The following is a 16,267-nucleotide window of genomic DNA, read 5'->3' on the forward strand; positions in this document are numbered from 1 at the left end:
TTCCTACTGTAAAGCAGAGGGGTGAAAGTCCCAAATTACTGACCAAACATTCTATTTTAGTGATAGCTGAATTTGAACTATAATATATACACATACATGTGCTCTTTGTATTTCACAACTATTTTGAATACATGACAATCATTCTGAAATAAATACAGATTATTGGCTTTTTTTATTTTGTAGGGGGCTGAGAGAAAGCTGCTGCTGCTGCTGATGCGCTTGACATATCTGTACGAACAACATATTTATTTTCTTTCTATTTATTTCTTTTCTTGATTGCAGGGGCTTTATATTTAATCCTGGCCCTTTTTCCTTGCCACATGTATCCTAATAATAAGTCTGTCCCAGACTAAAAACTGTTCCACACATGGGTGAGAGTTTGCTTTCAGGTACGCACATTCTCCCGTCAAATCTGTTTTTTATAGATCAGAACGTTTGCGTGGGAGGTTGCGTATGCCTCTTTCAAGACCTATTTTGTGCTTAATGAGACCCCTGATCAGATCTTTTACTGAAGCAAGATCACCACAGTGTACAAATAAAAGCTAAGCCTTCAAAGTTTTACCAAAAGTATTACCTCAAAAGGTACTTGTAGGAAAAATAGAAGTATGCTATTCACTCTGCGCAGTGGTCCATACACAATGATACATCTTGATATGTGACAAAAGTGATCAAACATAGTGGAGTGAAAGCTTAATATCCATAAATCCCCTCTGAAATGTAGTGAAGCAGTATGAGGGTGGGATGGGATGTAAATGAAAATGAATTAGAATGAATTAATGGTGATCAGTTAAATATGTTTGCATTTTAAATTAAATGTAATGTCACAGGAATCAGATTAGTGTAACTTTTGATATAAAACCATTAACTCCTGAAATAAATGTATCTAACTTTAAAATGAAGTTTAATTGCATCATTGAAGTTGATATATTGCAATCAGAACTTCTTTCTCTGGATATTTCTCTTGGAAAAAGTTTTTTTTTTTTTTCTTTTAACACCTGAGTCACCACCATTTTTTTGACCTAGCATTGAGAATACATTTGATATCTGATCACTCAGATCACATTCAGGGAGGGAGGTAGAGTTCTTTTGTTTGTTTTGTGAATTTTGTTTACCTCCTTTCAATCCACCTTTTTCTCAACATTATAAAAGCCCCTTTTGCTTTGAGAAAATTTCCCTCACTTTAATCTGTTCTGAAATGGACTCTAGTCTTCCCTCTTCTGAAATATCTGCAGGGTTCTGTAGAGCCAGAGTAATACAAACACAAATAACTCCTCGACACAAGTATTTCATGATAAAAGCCAACTGAGATCATTTCTTTTTTTTTTGTGGCTTCAATTTGTTCAGTGGTACAATAGTCTTAAATTCAGTAGGTTCAGTGTTCCGTGCAGTGGGTTCGAAACCCATTATATGTAATCCATATCCATATTACAAGTTTTAAAAGAGAAGTAAATACGAGAATTACTTTGTAAATGAAACGCACTACAGGGAGTACAATGTCTAGGTCGGGTCAAGATTGTATTACTGACCAATATTATGACATTTATATTCTAGTCCCCAACCTTCCGCCCCGATGTTTCATTCAAAATGTGTGGTGGTTCGGTCCATGGGTCCCCATCATAGACATATAAAGGGTAGACGCCGCAACGGCTGCCGGGCAGTGAGAATTGCGGCGGCCATCTTGGGGCGGTCATTCTACGAGTTGAATTAACGTAAGCTACTGAGAAGAACGAAGAAAAGAGAATAATAAATAAGTTTGAGTTGAGAAGCAGGGAGAAAAGATGCTGCAGCATTGCGCAGATTACTTTTCACAAGTAAGATTTAACATTACTATTTGTTGTCTTTTGTAACGATTTTCCGCCATACGTATCAATTTTTACAAATCAGTTTTCTACCACCCCAGTTAGTTTAGAAACATCTTTTTAAGGTCGAAATGCTACGTTGCGTTACTTTAATAATACATACAACAGATCATCTGATTGTAGAATAGTTTTGCAAACATGCGTTTTTAACTTGTGTGAAACTCTGGTGAGTTTTGTAAATGTGTAAATATGGTTTGGGGTGGGGATGTGTTATGTTCTGTTAAACTGAGAATGTATCTTTACATTACGTTTTCATTACATGTTATTCTCTCTGCTTTGTTACACAAGTCTGAGCATGTAAAGGCATTCCACTTCCTTCCCGTCCCCATTTGTTATCCAGGTTTTGTTTTAGTCACTCATGATTCTCTCTCTCTCATTTCATTCATTCATTATATTATATTATATTATATTATATTATATATATGAGTCATATTGATACTCTACATGATTTATATATTTTTCATTTTCTCTGATATATAAATGTATCTATTACATATATGGATAGATACATATGATTTATATTTTTTTTCATATTCTCTGATATATAAATGTATATATAATATATATATGAACATATTGATACTCTACATGATTTATATATTTTTCATTTTCTCTGATATATAAACGTATCTATAATATGTGTGTGTGTGTGTGTGTGTGTGTGTGTGTGTGTAAATATATATATATATATATATATAGAGAGAGAGAGAGAGAGAGAGAGCCTATATGATTTCTGTTGTGTTTATAGTGTTTGCAAAATACCTATCATACATAACACATATCATACATCAGAATATTCTATTACTGTTAATCCATTTATAATGAATAAAATACGCCGGCCCATGTGTCCTGTGTCATAGCTATAATGTATGACGTTTACAGCAAAAAAAAAAAAACCCGCGTGAAAATCAGTTTCTATATCAGAGTTACGATTGATTAAATGCGCTGACACCTAATCGCGCCTGCTGAACAGATTACACTGAGTGGAACGGGTGACCGCCCCAATTCTCATCAGCGCCAACAGGCAGCAGCGTTCGACGCGGCGTCTACCCTTTATATGTCTATGGTCCCCATTGATTCGCGACCGGTGCGCTTTACGGCAAGTGTTTATTCGATTTACGGCATCCCGCCATTTTATTTATCGGGGACGACAGCAGACCACACGCATTTTAACTTTGTCGCCGCACGGAGAGAGTTCCCTGCGCAATTCGCTTTTAAGTTATTACTTGTGTACTTTTGCTGTAGTATTTTCTCGGCCTGACGTCCATATATCGGTCGTTTCTTCCTCTAGTGTATGGTCTGACATTGGTCAAGACTCTGGAGGAGACAGGTAAGAATCATGCTCGAGGCTTCTTGTTAGCCGTAGAAACGTTAGCTTGATTCGTAATGCAAAGGGCTCCAAAAAAGGCTGGGCGCTGGGCGAACGTTTCCCTGTTGCGAAGATATTCGAGGTTATACTTAACTTTTGTCTTTAAAGTCGTCGCTGTTTGATTTGCAGAATAATGTTTCATTAGGAGGAAGTCGTCAATGAAGACAACAGTTGACGCTAGCTCATCGAGCCGTCCTGCGAGCTTCCGTTGTTGGAGTTGGCCTTGGCCTGCCTGTGCCTGCTGCAATATTGTACCGAGCCTCGAGTAGCAGTGATTACACTAATAACTGTAAATGTCTATTAAGGTGCAAGATGACGCAGTTTTTACCTCCGAACCTGCTGGCCCTCTTTGCACCGCGGGACCCTATACCATTCCTTCCACAGCTAGAGAAGCTGCCCCATGAGAAACATCATAACCAACCATATAGTGGCATCGCACCCTTCATCAGGCACTTCGAGGTGATTATTTGATCAATTGTTACGCTCATATTTGTATATATTTGCAAGTTTTCACTCATTACCGCACATCCTGTGTTTTCATTGCCTCTTTTGTGATCAGGACCCGAGAGATGCACCTCCACCGACGAGGGCTGAGACCCGTGAGGAGCGCCTGGAGAGAAAGGTAAGATTCGAAATTCCCTTCATAAACTGTAGAAATACTGGCTCTGGCTTGGGCTTCTTTGAAAGCAATTGTAACACACTATAGAAGGCGAATAATTGTGAACACTGGAGGCCTTCAGAACATACATTCTTCTAAGCATGGAACTGTTTTTTCCCCTTTTTATTAATGCCTTCCACTTGCTTCAATGTACTCACTCCATTCAAACACCAAAATATACATTTCAGTTAGGAATCAACAACCCCATTTTGCTCATTGACAACATTCTTAATTTCAGGGATGTGCAATGTTTTTGTTGGACATTTTCCAAAAACCAAAACCCACATTTTCAAGCATTTTCAAGAAACTCATTCCAACTTCCAGATAGAAACGCCATTCAGACTTTGAAATATTCCACAATTTGTTTAAATTTAAGGTTGTATTCATCTTTCAGATCCCATTAACGTTTCAAATAATAAAAATAGTTTATTTATAAATAAGTCCCGGCCGATTTATTTATTATTTTACAATATTAGGCATTTTCATTTTTCAGTCATTCAACTTTATGCAGAAAACTAGCAGGGCCCAGTGTGTAAATTGTTAGCAGCATTGATAGATGTTTGTCACCTATGTGCATTACTGCTGGCAATTTTTATGTGCAATACCAAGGATTACATTACCCTCTATATCTCATATGTTATGCATTGTGTATACTCAGTGTATATATAGATTAATGGATGTTTAGTATTTTTTTTACGTAGGTAGATTTTTTTTCAAAAGCTGCTTGCAAGCTAAAACAATGTGGGCACCACTGTTCTACGTTGTCCTTGTTGGCAACACTCGTGTTTAGAACGCCACAACCCTATGATATATTTTGATGTTCCTCTGTTCTGTTGTGACAGTAAAACAAGTACATTTTTAAACTGCATTATCATATTATTTCAGTGAGGACTCATAAATAACTACAAATGACTAATGTTACGGAAATCTGTTTGTTTTGTTACGTGATTCTGGATTATTTGATTTTTTTTTTTTTATGTATATATCGGCCGATATATCGGAATATCGGATTTTTAAATCACCACATATTGGTATCAATATCGGCCTTAAAAATCCTTTAGCGGTTAGGCTCTATTTATAAAGCTTTGTCATATCGCAGTCATAATGGAAGTCTATTAGAAATCACTTCAAACCCACTAATTGATTATCGACCATTTCCTACAAATATTTTTCTTTCAGAGGCGAGAGAAGATTGAGAGGAGACAAGCAGTGGTTGAGACAGAACTCAAGCTTTGTAAGTTTCACAATGAGTGACCTTATGCAAAATATTTTCCTTTTTATGGTTTCTTTGCTAATTCTGATTTCCTGACTGCATTATGATAGGGGATCCCCATAATGACCCCAATGCACAAGGGGATGCCTTCAAAACATTGTTTGTAGCACGAGTGGTGAGTAGGATGGACACATTAATTTTCTCAAGTGTTCTTACACCAGGTCTTTGGATTATGCAAATATTTTCTTTTCTTACAGCTGATAATGTCTAACGTATTTTGTCTTTGCTGTAGAACTATGATACTACAGAGTCCAAGCTTCGTCGAGAGTTTGAGGTCTATGGACCCATCAAACGGGTATGTTTAGCTGATGTGTCTTAATTGTCCTAACCTGTTCACGTTTGCAATAAGTAAACAAAACTACACTGTAATCACATCTGCATGAGTTTATTCATTGTTTAAATAAAAAAAACTTGGTACAGGTACTGTTTCTCTTCTAGCCTACACCTTGAAATTCAATTTAGTTAAGTGGATGCCATGTGACATGCAACAACCACCACCATAAAACTGCTTAGGAATAGCTAGAGGATGGCAACAGAGAGCTCAAGGTCTTTATCTGGCCCCCCAAATACCACAGATCTAATCCCAATCTGTTCTAGTATCTGTGGGACCAACCTTACCACATTTTAAGTCTGTAATTCTTGTATGTTAAATTGAATTGCAGCCTCATTTACATATGTACATAAAACCACATGACACAGGTGTGTAATGTTTAATACACTTATGTCTAAAGGGGTTCTCAAGGAATATGTATACATGTGTTTGCAATTCTATTGACTAAATTGAAAAAAAATGGATCATGCTCTCCAAGAGTGTTAGGGCTGGTAGTAATAGCCCCACTTTATGGCTCTTGGTAAATCACCAGCATAGTTATTAACTGCCATATCTCTTTATGTAATAGTCCTTATTTTGACGAACCACCTACAGTTGAGTGTTACATCACTGTTGTAAATACAAATCCCAGGTCTCAACAATTTTTCAGACATGGTGTAGGAGCTAACTACAAATCTCATAACAATGTTATGCCCTCAAAACATCTTGTTTAACACTGTGATCCTACCCTCTTGCTGAGGTTTCATAGTGCAGAAACAAGTATTACTAGGACCGAATGGGTGTCACTGACACTATTCATCCCATTATAAGTCACCACCAAAATGATTTTGAATCTCTCAATTTCATGGAAAAAAACTGACAAAACATTACTTACTAATCAACATGTTGTGTACAAGTTTGTAACATTCGATGCAGTTCCATTGCAGCTGCAGCCACAGCTGGGAGCATATTTCTCTCACACATTTACTTTCAGAAGCGCAGTGTTAAATTCATGTGCAGGTCCCCCATATGTGCAGGTCAGTTAAGAGTCAAGAGAGCTTTCATTTGGTCTCATATTGTGTGTTCAGACAGAAAACACACAGAGGAAAATACGCTTTCTCTGCCTTGTCCACTCCACTTAAGTCGCTTTTGTCACACTGTGTGTTCCTGCTTCTAAATTTAAAGGGCCCGCACGCCACTAGCGTTAAACACCACCACGCACTACTGCTGTAGCAGCCCATCCATTTACCGACATCGTTGATCACAGAAAGTTATTTGATAAAGTCATTAAATAGCATGCTAGCATGCTACGTCGCTAGTATGCAATAATTTCTCTCCTTTCTTATAAACATATTACACAATTAAAAGCTCGAATGTTTGGTAGGAACCAAAACTACGCGGGTTGTTCTCTGGGACCGACTTGACCGTGGGACGACAGCACAACGAGACATCCCTATTGGTTATCGCATGGCTTTTCCACCAAGACGCGTCGTTTCCAGCATGAGGTCAACTCACTCACGTGTTGGACCATGCAGCGACTCAAACAGCATGGAGGGAGGAGAGAGATGCGCATCTTGTAGCTGGAAATACAGTCATTATTAAAGTTATTAGTTATTTATAAAAATGCAAAACACAAATGCTTGATCAAGGGCCTGGCCCAAGGATAGTGGAGGGAAATATTGATGGCTCGGGCTCGGCCAGACTCTCTTGAGAGAATCTAAACTCTAATAGGAATCAAGTAAAGAATGCCGATGCGTGGAGGAAGGTCGCTCTAGTGGTTGCTATGCTTGCTGAGCTTTTATTTGTGATACGTTTGTAAGAAAGGAGAGGAATTATTGCATACTAGCTTTGCAACGTAGCATGCTATTTAATGACTTTATGAAATAACTTTCCGTCAAGTAACTTTCCATGATCAACGATGTTGGTAAATAGATGGGCTGTGCTACAGCAGTAGTGTGTGGTGGTGTTTAAAGCGAGTGCCGTGCGGGCCCTTTTAAATTTAGAAGCAGGAATGAACAGGGTGACTAAAGCGACTTAAGCAACATAGGTGGAGTGGACAAGGCGGATTTTCCTCTTTGTGCGCCTTTGGTCTGAAGGCAGTTACATAAAGTTGGAGGATTTTTAACTTTTTTTTCCCTCCTAACCCTAACCCTATTCCACCCGCCTCCGCCTTTTCCACCTTTCCCTCCTTGTCCGCCTGGCTCCCAATACACAATGAATGACTTCCAGGATCATTTTCCTCTTTATGCGCCTTAGCTCTGAACGTTCGGTTAGGCTACAGTAGCCTGTCTGTTGGCAAAAATAATAATGCAATAGTTGCTTAATAATCTTTGGTTTAGCCTATTTAAACCCATGGTACAACTTAAAATTAGTCTCAGCCTGTATTTTGTAGAAAAAAAAATTAGTCAGATTTTCTTTTTGCTTTTATCCCTGTAAACACTGCTGATATGACGAGTGTTGCAGTTTATTTGTTGATAATGATGAAAGCCAACTGATATCTCCATTCTTGTGTGTTTCAGATTTACATTGTTTACAACAAGAGGACGGGGAAGCCTCGGGGCTATGCATTCATTGAATATGAGCATGAACGAGACATGCACTGTGAGTAGCAATGCTGGTTTGTGAGGGTGCTGGAAATATTTGAAAATGCATAAATTTTAATCTGTTTCCAGGTTAGAAGTGCTGGGATTTCAGATAAAGTACTTGACATTTTAACTAAATTACTTTCATAATACATTGTTTTAATATTGGCTCAGCCAGGTTATAGGATTCCAAGTCTGTTTTCAGACTGATGACACACTGGTGAAACCTGCATCTTGAATGTGTCACGCCCCTGTAAAATGCTGTCTTTTGACTGTCACAAAAAGGTGTAGGAACCCCATGTGAAGCACTGAGCCAAAAGCTTTCTCTATATGATCACATGTTCATGAAGACTGATGTCTCTGACATGTAGGATGGTTCTCCAGTTGAACAATTCCTTTTATTCTACATGGATATTTCTGTTTTATGACACTGAGGTGGCAGCTTTCTGTTACACCTAGAGAAAGTGACCGCTACTTAATGAGCAAATTAATGGTAATGGCATCAAAAGAATCAGTACTTACAGTACAGATTTAGGTTCTACATTTGCATGTCTTAAAATCTAGGTCCGGTGGTTTTGTGGTGTGTGTGTGTCCATGTGTCTGTGTCCATGTGTCTCTGTCCATGTGTTTGTGTTTGATGCATGTCATCTGTTGACTAATAGTCTGGAGGAGGGGAACAGCTTTATTCAATGCGTTGGACCATCTTGGGGGGGGTTGGGGGGCAACTGTCTGTCATCTGTGAACTTGAAAATCTTTGCCTTTCAACGGGCACATTGTCTTTTAACTGTTAGGCGTTGGTAGCTCTGTGGGAAAGCTGCTCTCGTGGTTGGACTCTAATGGTAAGCACAAAGTCAGACTGGTCACCAAGCATAGAATGGGTTTTTTTTTTTTGTGAACAGAACAGTGTTAATGACTGTATGGAAACCCATCTTTTGTATGAATTGGTATGGAGCTTGTTTGTCAAAGTATTTATTGGTGGTCCTCAACCCTGGTCATGGTGAGATTAGTAAAACTCAAGCACACGAGAGAGTTTAAGCTGGAGGTGATACCACAGTGTATTATGGAGCACCGTCTTTTTAGACAGGTGAATGGTGCTATCTGACACAGTGACACCATTCTGGTGGTGATATCAGCTCTTCAAGACCAGAGTTGCTGAATCACAGCAAGCATGTAGTCACAGCAGGGGATGAACTGAGGGGGGATGCGGGGCTAAACAGTATATTAACTGTGTGTTGTTCTCATTGCCACTGCAGCCGACAATCTGTGATGGCTATTGGCCAGAGCTGGCTGGCAGATGATGATGGTTATGATACATCTACACCCTACTACCACAGCTCAGTATATGGTTGGTATAATGGGTTTGTATGATGGGTAAGATTTCTTTCCACCCTCCATCTCCTACATAGGGAAGAGGAGCTACGTTCAATGGGTAAAGCATCATACTTTGCAAGCCCTGAAATGCTTTAAGTGCAATTACTATGACTATAGTCTTTGGCTTTGACCATTGAACGCACCCCTGACTACTATTACATAAAATTTTGCCCAATGACTCTGCCCTTTATGTGAAAGCCACCTCAGGTCACTGAGGGCACATGCTTCACAATAGCAGTGTCTTAGATTGGTAGAGAGGCAAAGGGTCAGCAATCAAGAGAGAAATCAAATGTGGTGTGGCACAGCTGTCAATCCCACTAGCTTCTTGTGGAGATTGTTGTGATAAATGTTGTGCAGATTAACTGAATTTGATGCAGCTTTTCAAAAAATAGTTATGCTATTTTAATTTTTATTGTTGCATAGCAATAAAATTATAAATATTAGGGGTGTCATGATTCTCAAAGTCCTCAATTTGATTTACGATTTTAGGGTCACGATTCAATTCTCGATCTTTTATACTCTTAGCACAGATGGCTGTACCATTTTTAGTCTAGTCTTGGATCCTTGGATTTTTTTCTCAAGTTTTCAATTCTTATTTCAAAAGAGGTCTACATGGTGTAGTAAGTCATATAACCTCAATTATTTGTTTGCAGTGTACTACACTAAGGCCTTATTGTCACATTTAAATTTATGAACGATATAACACGATATAAATGTAACAATAACTTGTTTCACCACTTCATTGGAAACTTACTGTAAACAAATCAGATGCCATCAAGGGTACCTGACATCTAGTGACACTTTTTAGTAACTGCAGATGTGAAGAGTGTGTTGTGATGGTTATGTAGCTCGTGTTGCCCTGGAGATCGTTATCTGTTAAGGCTACTAAATCTGCCAATTAAATGCTTAAATCCAGGGTTTTCTACCACTAAGGTGGCATGTCTGATGCTACAAATGGTTCCGTCACCAACGTGGGTTGTGAACATTAGTCACTGGGAATGCAAAATAGTTCAGGAGCGGGTTTGAGTTCAGTTAATGCGTCTACTATATCAGCAGTTGCCATGGTGTGTTTCATTGGTTGCAGCTTCAAATTGGAGGAGGTAACGTTTCCTTGCTGGGCTACAGCATGCTATGTGTATTTTCCCTTTTGGCACACCTGCGGGACATGATACTGGGGGCGTGGTGAAATCAACGATTCCACCTTTGATTTCAAAGGCTGAGATCATGACGTCATTTTGATCGATATCCAACTTACAATCGAGATTGTGACACCCCCAATAGATATGGTAGATTAGCAGCAAGCAACATTTAACAAGAACCAACATTAGAGATGCCTCTCCAAATGGCAGTCTGAGAAATGTTTGCAGAGTGATGCCGAATTGCCTGCTTTCTGCTGGACAGGTAAGGCTAAAGTAAAGATTACTGCTGACTGTAAAATACATTTCCCCCCACATCTAATGGTATTAAACCTAGATAATGCAAAATGTGTTAGCAGTATATTTGTTTTGTCTTTTGCAGTAAGACAGCATATGGAGCAGTAACTAAGACGTACAGGGCAGTAAGTGTGCAAAAGATGGTTGAAGTAATGACATGGTTTGACATAAACTGAGAAGTCTGCTTATCACAGAGCTAATAAGTGTTCTATTTTTAGTTGTCCGAAATCTCATTGATCCCTTGTTTTTTGTTTTTTTAATACGTATAACCTGTAGATTTATAGACTAAATAACTAAATACATCTTCACTTCTTCACTTGGGTTAATAGAAAATTGGTTTCTTGTCCACGAGGGCCACTGTAGCTTCTGTTTTTGGAAAGGAGGGGTGAGCAAGAGTGTTGGAATCATACTGCTCACTCTGTTCCACAAACTGCTCATTTTCTATGCAAAGCATTGAGCTGTATGTATAGCCTTATCAGCTGAATACAGTTCACAATTCATTTTTAATCTGGAAAATGATAAACTAATTTGAGTTGATGCATAATACTATTCAAACAAATGTCTGGGCTGGCTTTAATAGAAAAGGCAGATGAGGGAAATGTTCTTGGTAATTATACCAAATAGGCTAAAAATACATGATTTATTCAATACATGACTGAAAGTTAGACTAGACACTAGTTATTGCCTTTATAGATTGATTCATAACAATAGTAAGGTTAAGATTTTCAAATAAATGGTTCCTCCACATTCAGCTTCTGACATGTCAGGAGATTAGACACCAGATGCCCTAAATCAGGTCAAGATTTCAGGCCACTTTAGATCCAAGACATGTGTTACGGACAGGATTTCATTGAATTCTTTTTAATTTAATCATTTATTTGTTAAAGTTTCTTTTTTGGGGGGGGGGTTGTGTTGCGATGAGGCAACTTCTGCCAGGAAGGTGGCCCTGTTTTTGTTTTTTTCAGTTTGGCAGTTTTGGTAGGACTGGAGGGGGTTTGGTAAGGCCCTGTCATTGGATGGGATGTTGACATCCTTAGTGAACACAGGAAGTGGTGGGGTTCTGGTAAGGCCCTTTTGTTGTGATGGTATGTGTATTCTGGTGCTGAGGGGTTTTTGGTAAGGCCCTGAGACTGCAGATTTTCATAAGGCCCATGGTTGAGGCAATATGGTAAGACCATCAACTGTAAAGTATGTCTGAGGGAGTTTGGTAAGGCCCTCAGAATGTATATGAGGATGTGGTAAGGCCCTCAGACAGTACGCTGTACCAAATGGGTGTTGGTAAGGCCCATCTACTTGGATTTAAAAGTTGTGTCCTCTGGGATCATCATCACTTCAGACCAGTGTGGCAGCCAGGATGAGCTGCCTGGATCTCGCCAAGTCCTTCCATCATACAGGATGGATCAGAAGACTGTTGTATGGTATAATGGGATGAGGTGTGGGACGAAGTCAGAATGTACACAAGTTTGGAACAATGCCAAATGCTGGAGAGTCCTTGTTGACAAAATCTTGCTCTTGGTTGCTTCAATCATGTTGTTCTGTTATGAAGCTTATACAAGGTTTGAGCAAATTATAGACACTGCAATAGAACATTCTATGGTCATATAATATGTGGTTTGGTAATTACTAGTCCAATTTGCCTGACCAGCTTCGTGCTCTTCTGTCTCCACAATGACTAATGTGTTCTTTGGACAAACTCTTTTAATTGTTCTAAAATCGAGATGAACAGTTTTGTCATTTTCAGAATTATTTAATTTAATCCCCAAGGAGCCTGTAAAATTATATGTAATTCAGTGGTAGTGAATACACTAGGGATGGAACAGTTCATCAAAAAAATCCATCCCGTTCGGTACACTTGTCACGGTTCGGGGCGCGTATGTACCGTTCAGTTCATAGGCACACGCAACTTCTTTCTCTCATTTACTAACGAGGCGAAGCGTGTACACTCCAGAGCAGCAGGTGGCGGAACTGAGCTGGATGCCAACCGCCAGTAAACAAGGAGAGCTATGAGTCGGCTGTGTTTCATGGCTCGCGGGCTAGCTTGCAAGCTTCGACGTCAGACACACAGCCGACTCATCATAGCACTAGCTTGCGAGCCGCGATGCTGAAACGCTCGCGACTCGAGTCAGAGCAGGAGACAGCGCAAACAGCCGACTACATTCTCAATTAGTAGCAGACGAGCAAGTGAAGTCTCTGGGTTAAACTTCCTCCAATCAGCATGAAAAGCATATACTTGTCATTGTACAACAGAAGCCGTTCTTCCACTTCTGAAATAACAAAGTTACATGGATTTTGTGAACCGTTCCACCCCTAGAATACACTAATAACAATTACAACAGCACGGCTTTAGTAACTAAACTAAATATAACTATTGTTAACTGTTCTGAAAGATTTGGTTAAATTTAGCAAATACACAGTGACAGAATTAAGACCTGTTTTAAGGCAATGTGTCACACTTTGGAATGAGTGTTCTACTCAGTCAAACCTGTGTCGGATGAAGCATTTATTCAGCAAAATATGAGTCACATTTCATTCTGCTTCATTTTATTCTTGTTCAATAGTAGTATTTTTAGAAAGGTCGCACCCCAATAAGTTTGTCGTTTGGACCTAAAATAATATCCTTAAGACATCCTGAATAACTTAAAATGGATACCGATATATCAATCTTAGCTACAGAGTTAGTCAACGAAGACAGCCAAAGAACTGAATGCTTGGTAGTTAAATGATGCAGTTAAAAGTATAACATGTCAGTCACTCATCGGGTGGAAGGAAGTCAACTCCCATTATCCTCGGCTTTTACCCAGAGAGCAGCCATCTCGGCCTCACCTGCTCCTGGTCAGTATAATGACGCACTGTTTGTTTCCTTTGCCACAATGATGCCGTTATACTTGCATATAACCTTTTTTCTTCCTTCTCCCCATTCCTATTCTTCAGCTGCCTACAAACATGCAGACGGGAAGAAGATCGATGGTAGAAGGGTGTTGGTGGACGTGGAACGAGGACGCACGGTCAAAGGATGGCATCCTCGCAGGCTAGGTCAGCTGCCTTTTTTTATGTATTGAGTTTCAAAGCTGTGTGCTAAGCAAGTTTTCATCTCAGCTGAAAGACTAACAGGCTCTCAAACAGTATTCACTGAACCCAACTAAAACAAGAGAATGGGTAAATGAACCAGAGGTGTAACAACTCCACTGACACTTATGTTATTACAGCTTAAGCCATGTGGTTGTGCTAACCTTTTCTAATCTAATTTCTTTATATTTTTTGGTAATATACATAGTCAACATTATTGGCTTTCTGATTTTTGTATTTTTTCCCTGTTGCCTTCGTTCGTTCTTGTCTGTGCCTCCTCCCACCACCGCTAACGGAAGAGTCAGTCGCACTGGGCTCTAGTAGTAGCAGTAGTAATTTAACAAAACAAGTTTGAATATAGGGCATTTAAACCCCTGATTCAGATTGTAGAGCTTAGGGGGTACCTCATCTATAGTTTACATTTGAGATTACAAACTACAGAGTAACTAGGGTGATAATACAAGACCTCTTAAGTCTGACTACTGCATCCGGCTAAAGGAACCTAGTCAAACACGCCGCTGAATCTGTTTATCACAGCCATGATGTGAGTGAGCTAGATGCTGATCAAACATTGCAGTCCTGTATCTGTGCTTCAGTTGTGGTGCAGGCTAGTAAATGGCTCTGTGCCTTCTTCCTTTGTCAATTTTCCCTTGGTGTGATGCCTACTGTTCTGGGTCTCTGTAGCACAGGTTGCAGTGCTGTTCTTAAAAAGGTTCACACATGCATTCGTGCTCCTTTAAGTGTTCAGATGGATGAGCAAAATAATGTCTGCCTTGTCAGCTTTCCAGAATTGATAACTTGATAACATCAAGTCTAGGGGTCCTAACTTAACACCTATAACTTGTTCTTATGTCTGGCTTGTTGTTCCTAATCAGGTGGTGGATTGGGTGGCACTAGGAGAGGTGGAGCTGACGTTAATATCAAGCACTCTGGACGAGATGATGCATCCCGTTATGATGATCGTCCCCTGGGCGGGTGAGTACTGGCGGGGAAGACTGGCATAAAATTGTGTTCTGTTATGTACAACAATAACTGCTTTTTGTCTATAGTGATCGGGAACGTGGAGAACGGAGGGAGCGCAGTCGGGAGCGTGACCGGGACAAGGACAGAGAGCGCAGAAGGTCCCGGTCTCGCGAACGCCGTCGTCGTACCCGTTCCCGGGAGCGAGAGAGGGAGAGAGAGAGGCCGCTTGGAGGAGGAGACGAGGTCACCCCTACTAGTCGGCGTCGTGAGCGAGAGAGGGAGCGTGGGGGGGCAGCGGGAGGAGACAGCAGGAGTAGGGAGAGGAGTAGAGAACGTAAGAGAAGGAGCAGGAGCCGTGACCGCAAGAGAGACAGGGAGAGGGGCAAGGGGCTGGATGGAGAGGAGGTCGGCCAGGGCGATGGAGTCCCTGAAGGTGGTGAGCGGCTGCTGGAGGAGCATGAAGGAGAAGTGGGTGAGGGCATGGAGGAGCGTAGGGACAGGGACAGAGAAAGGGACAGAGACCGCAGGCGCAGCCACAGGGACAAAGACAGGCGCAGGGGAGACCGGGACAGAGATAGGGAGCACAAGAGGGAGCGGGGGGAGAGAGATAGGGGGGACCGCAGAGAGGATCGCCACAGCTCCCTACGAGATGACACTGGCCCCCAAGATGACATGGGCAATGAGGATGAGGGGGGAGCCCCACCAAACATGGAGGAGTACAGTCAGGACGGGATGATGATGGACCAGCAGTCAGTGCCATCTGCGGATGGCTATGTCTCCAGTGAGAATGGCTACAAGATGGAGGCACCAGGAGATGAATACTGAGATAGTCCTTCACCCAGCATACTCCCATTTATGAATAAGTCATTTCATACTATACTTAAATGTGGTGCAACTGTTTGCCAAGGTTCAGGAAGCTTGGATAGTGTCAGGGCTTCCTCAGTACCAGACACCTAGCTAGTTTGTTTTTTGTCTTGTTCAGGAATCAGCTGGAAAACTTTATCATTGCTTGCACCATTGATGCATAAAACTGATTTGATCTCACTGAAATTGCAGATTTCCTACATTGCCCAACTAATCCTTTTTTTTATTATTTGAGTGATTCAGGCTAGGTATGTTTTTTTTTTTTTCTTTCTCTCCCACATGGCTTGGGATGAAGTGTAAAAATATGAGTTCTGTTTGTCTTTGGATTTTTTTTTTAATTTCAAGCTTATAAAGCAGGTAGATTTATGCTCATTTGGATCCAGTGACCAATTTCTGCTTAATGTATGTGAAACTGAAGGTAATGTAGATGTGATAATTGAGGGCTGTTCTGTTTATTCATTTTGGAATAAAACACTTTTAAATGATCTCTCCTGTTTGTATGTTATTTTTCCATGGTCA

General features: G+C 40.3%; 1 protein-coding gene across 1 annotated transcript; it reads left to right on the top strand.

Annotated features, from left to right (window-relative positions):
- Nucleotides 1–2,965: 2,965 nt before the first annotated feature.
- Nucleotides 2,966–16,234, top strand: snrnp70 (small nuclear ribonucleoprotein 70 (U1)). The gene is made up of 10 exons (XM_037090764.1): nt 2,966–3,189; nt 3,534–3,687; nt 3,788–3,850; nt 5,066–5,120; nt 5,210–5,274; nt 5,392–5,454; nt 7,989–8,070; nt 13,787–13,888; nt 14,797–14,896; nt 14,971–16,234. Exons 2-10 carry the CDS (start codon nt 3,541–3,543, stop codon nt 15,707–15,709), a joined length of 1,416 nt encoding a protein of 471 aa, XP_036946659.1. The 5' UTR covers nt 2,966–3,189; nt 3,534–3,540; the 3' UTR covers nt 15,710–16,234.
- Nucleotides 16,235–16,267: the final 33 nt, after the last annotated feature.

The sequence above is a fragment of the Acanthopagrus latus genome, chromosome 24, assembly GCF_904848185.1.
Source record: "Acanthopagrus latus isolate v.2019 chromosome 24, fAcaLat1.1, whole genome shotgun sequence".
Taxonomy (NCBI): domain Eukaryota; kingdom Metazoa; phylum Chordata; class Actinopteri; order Spariformes; family Sparidae; genus Acanthopagrus; species Acanthopagrus latus.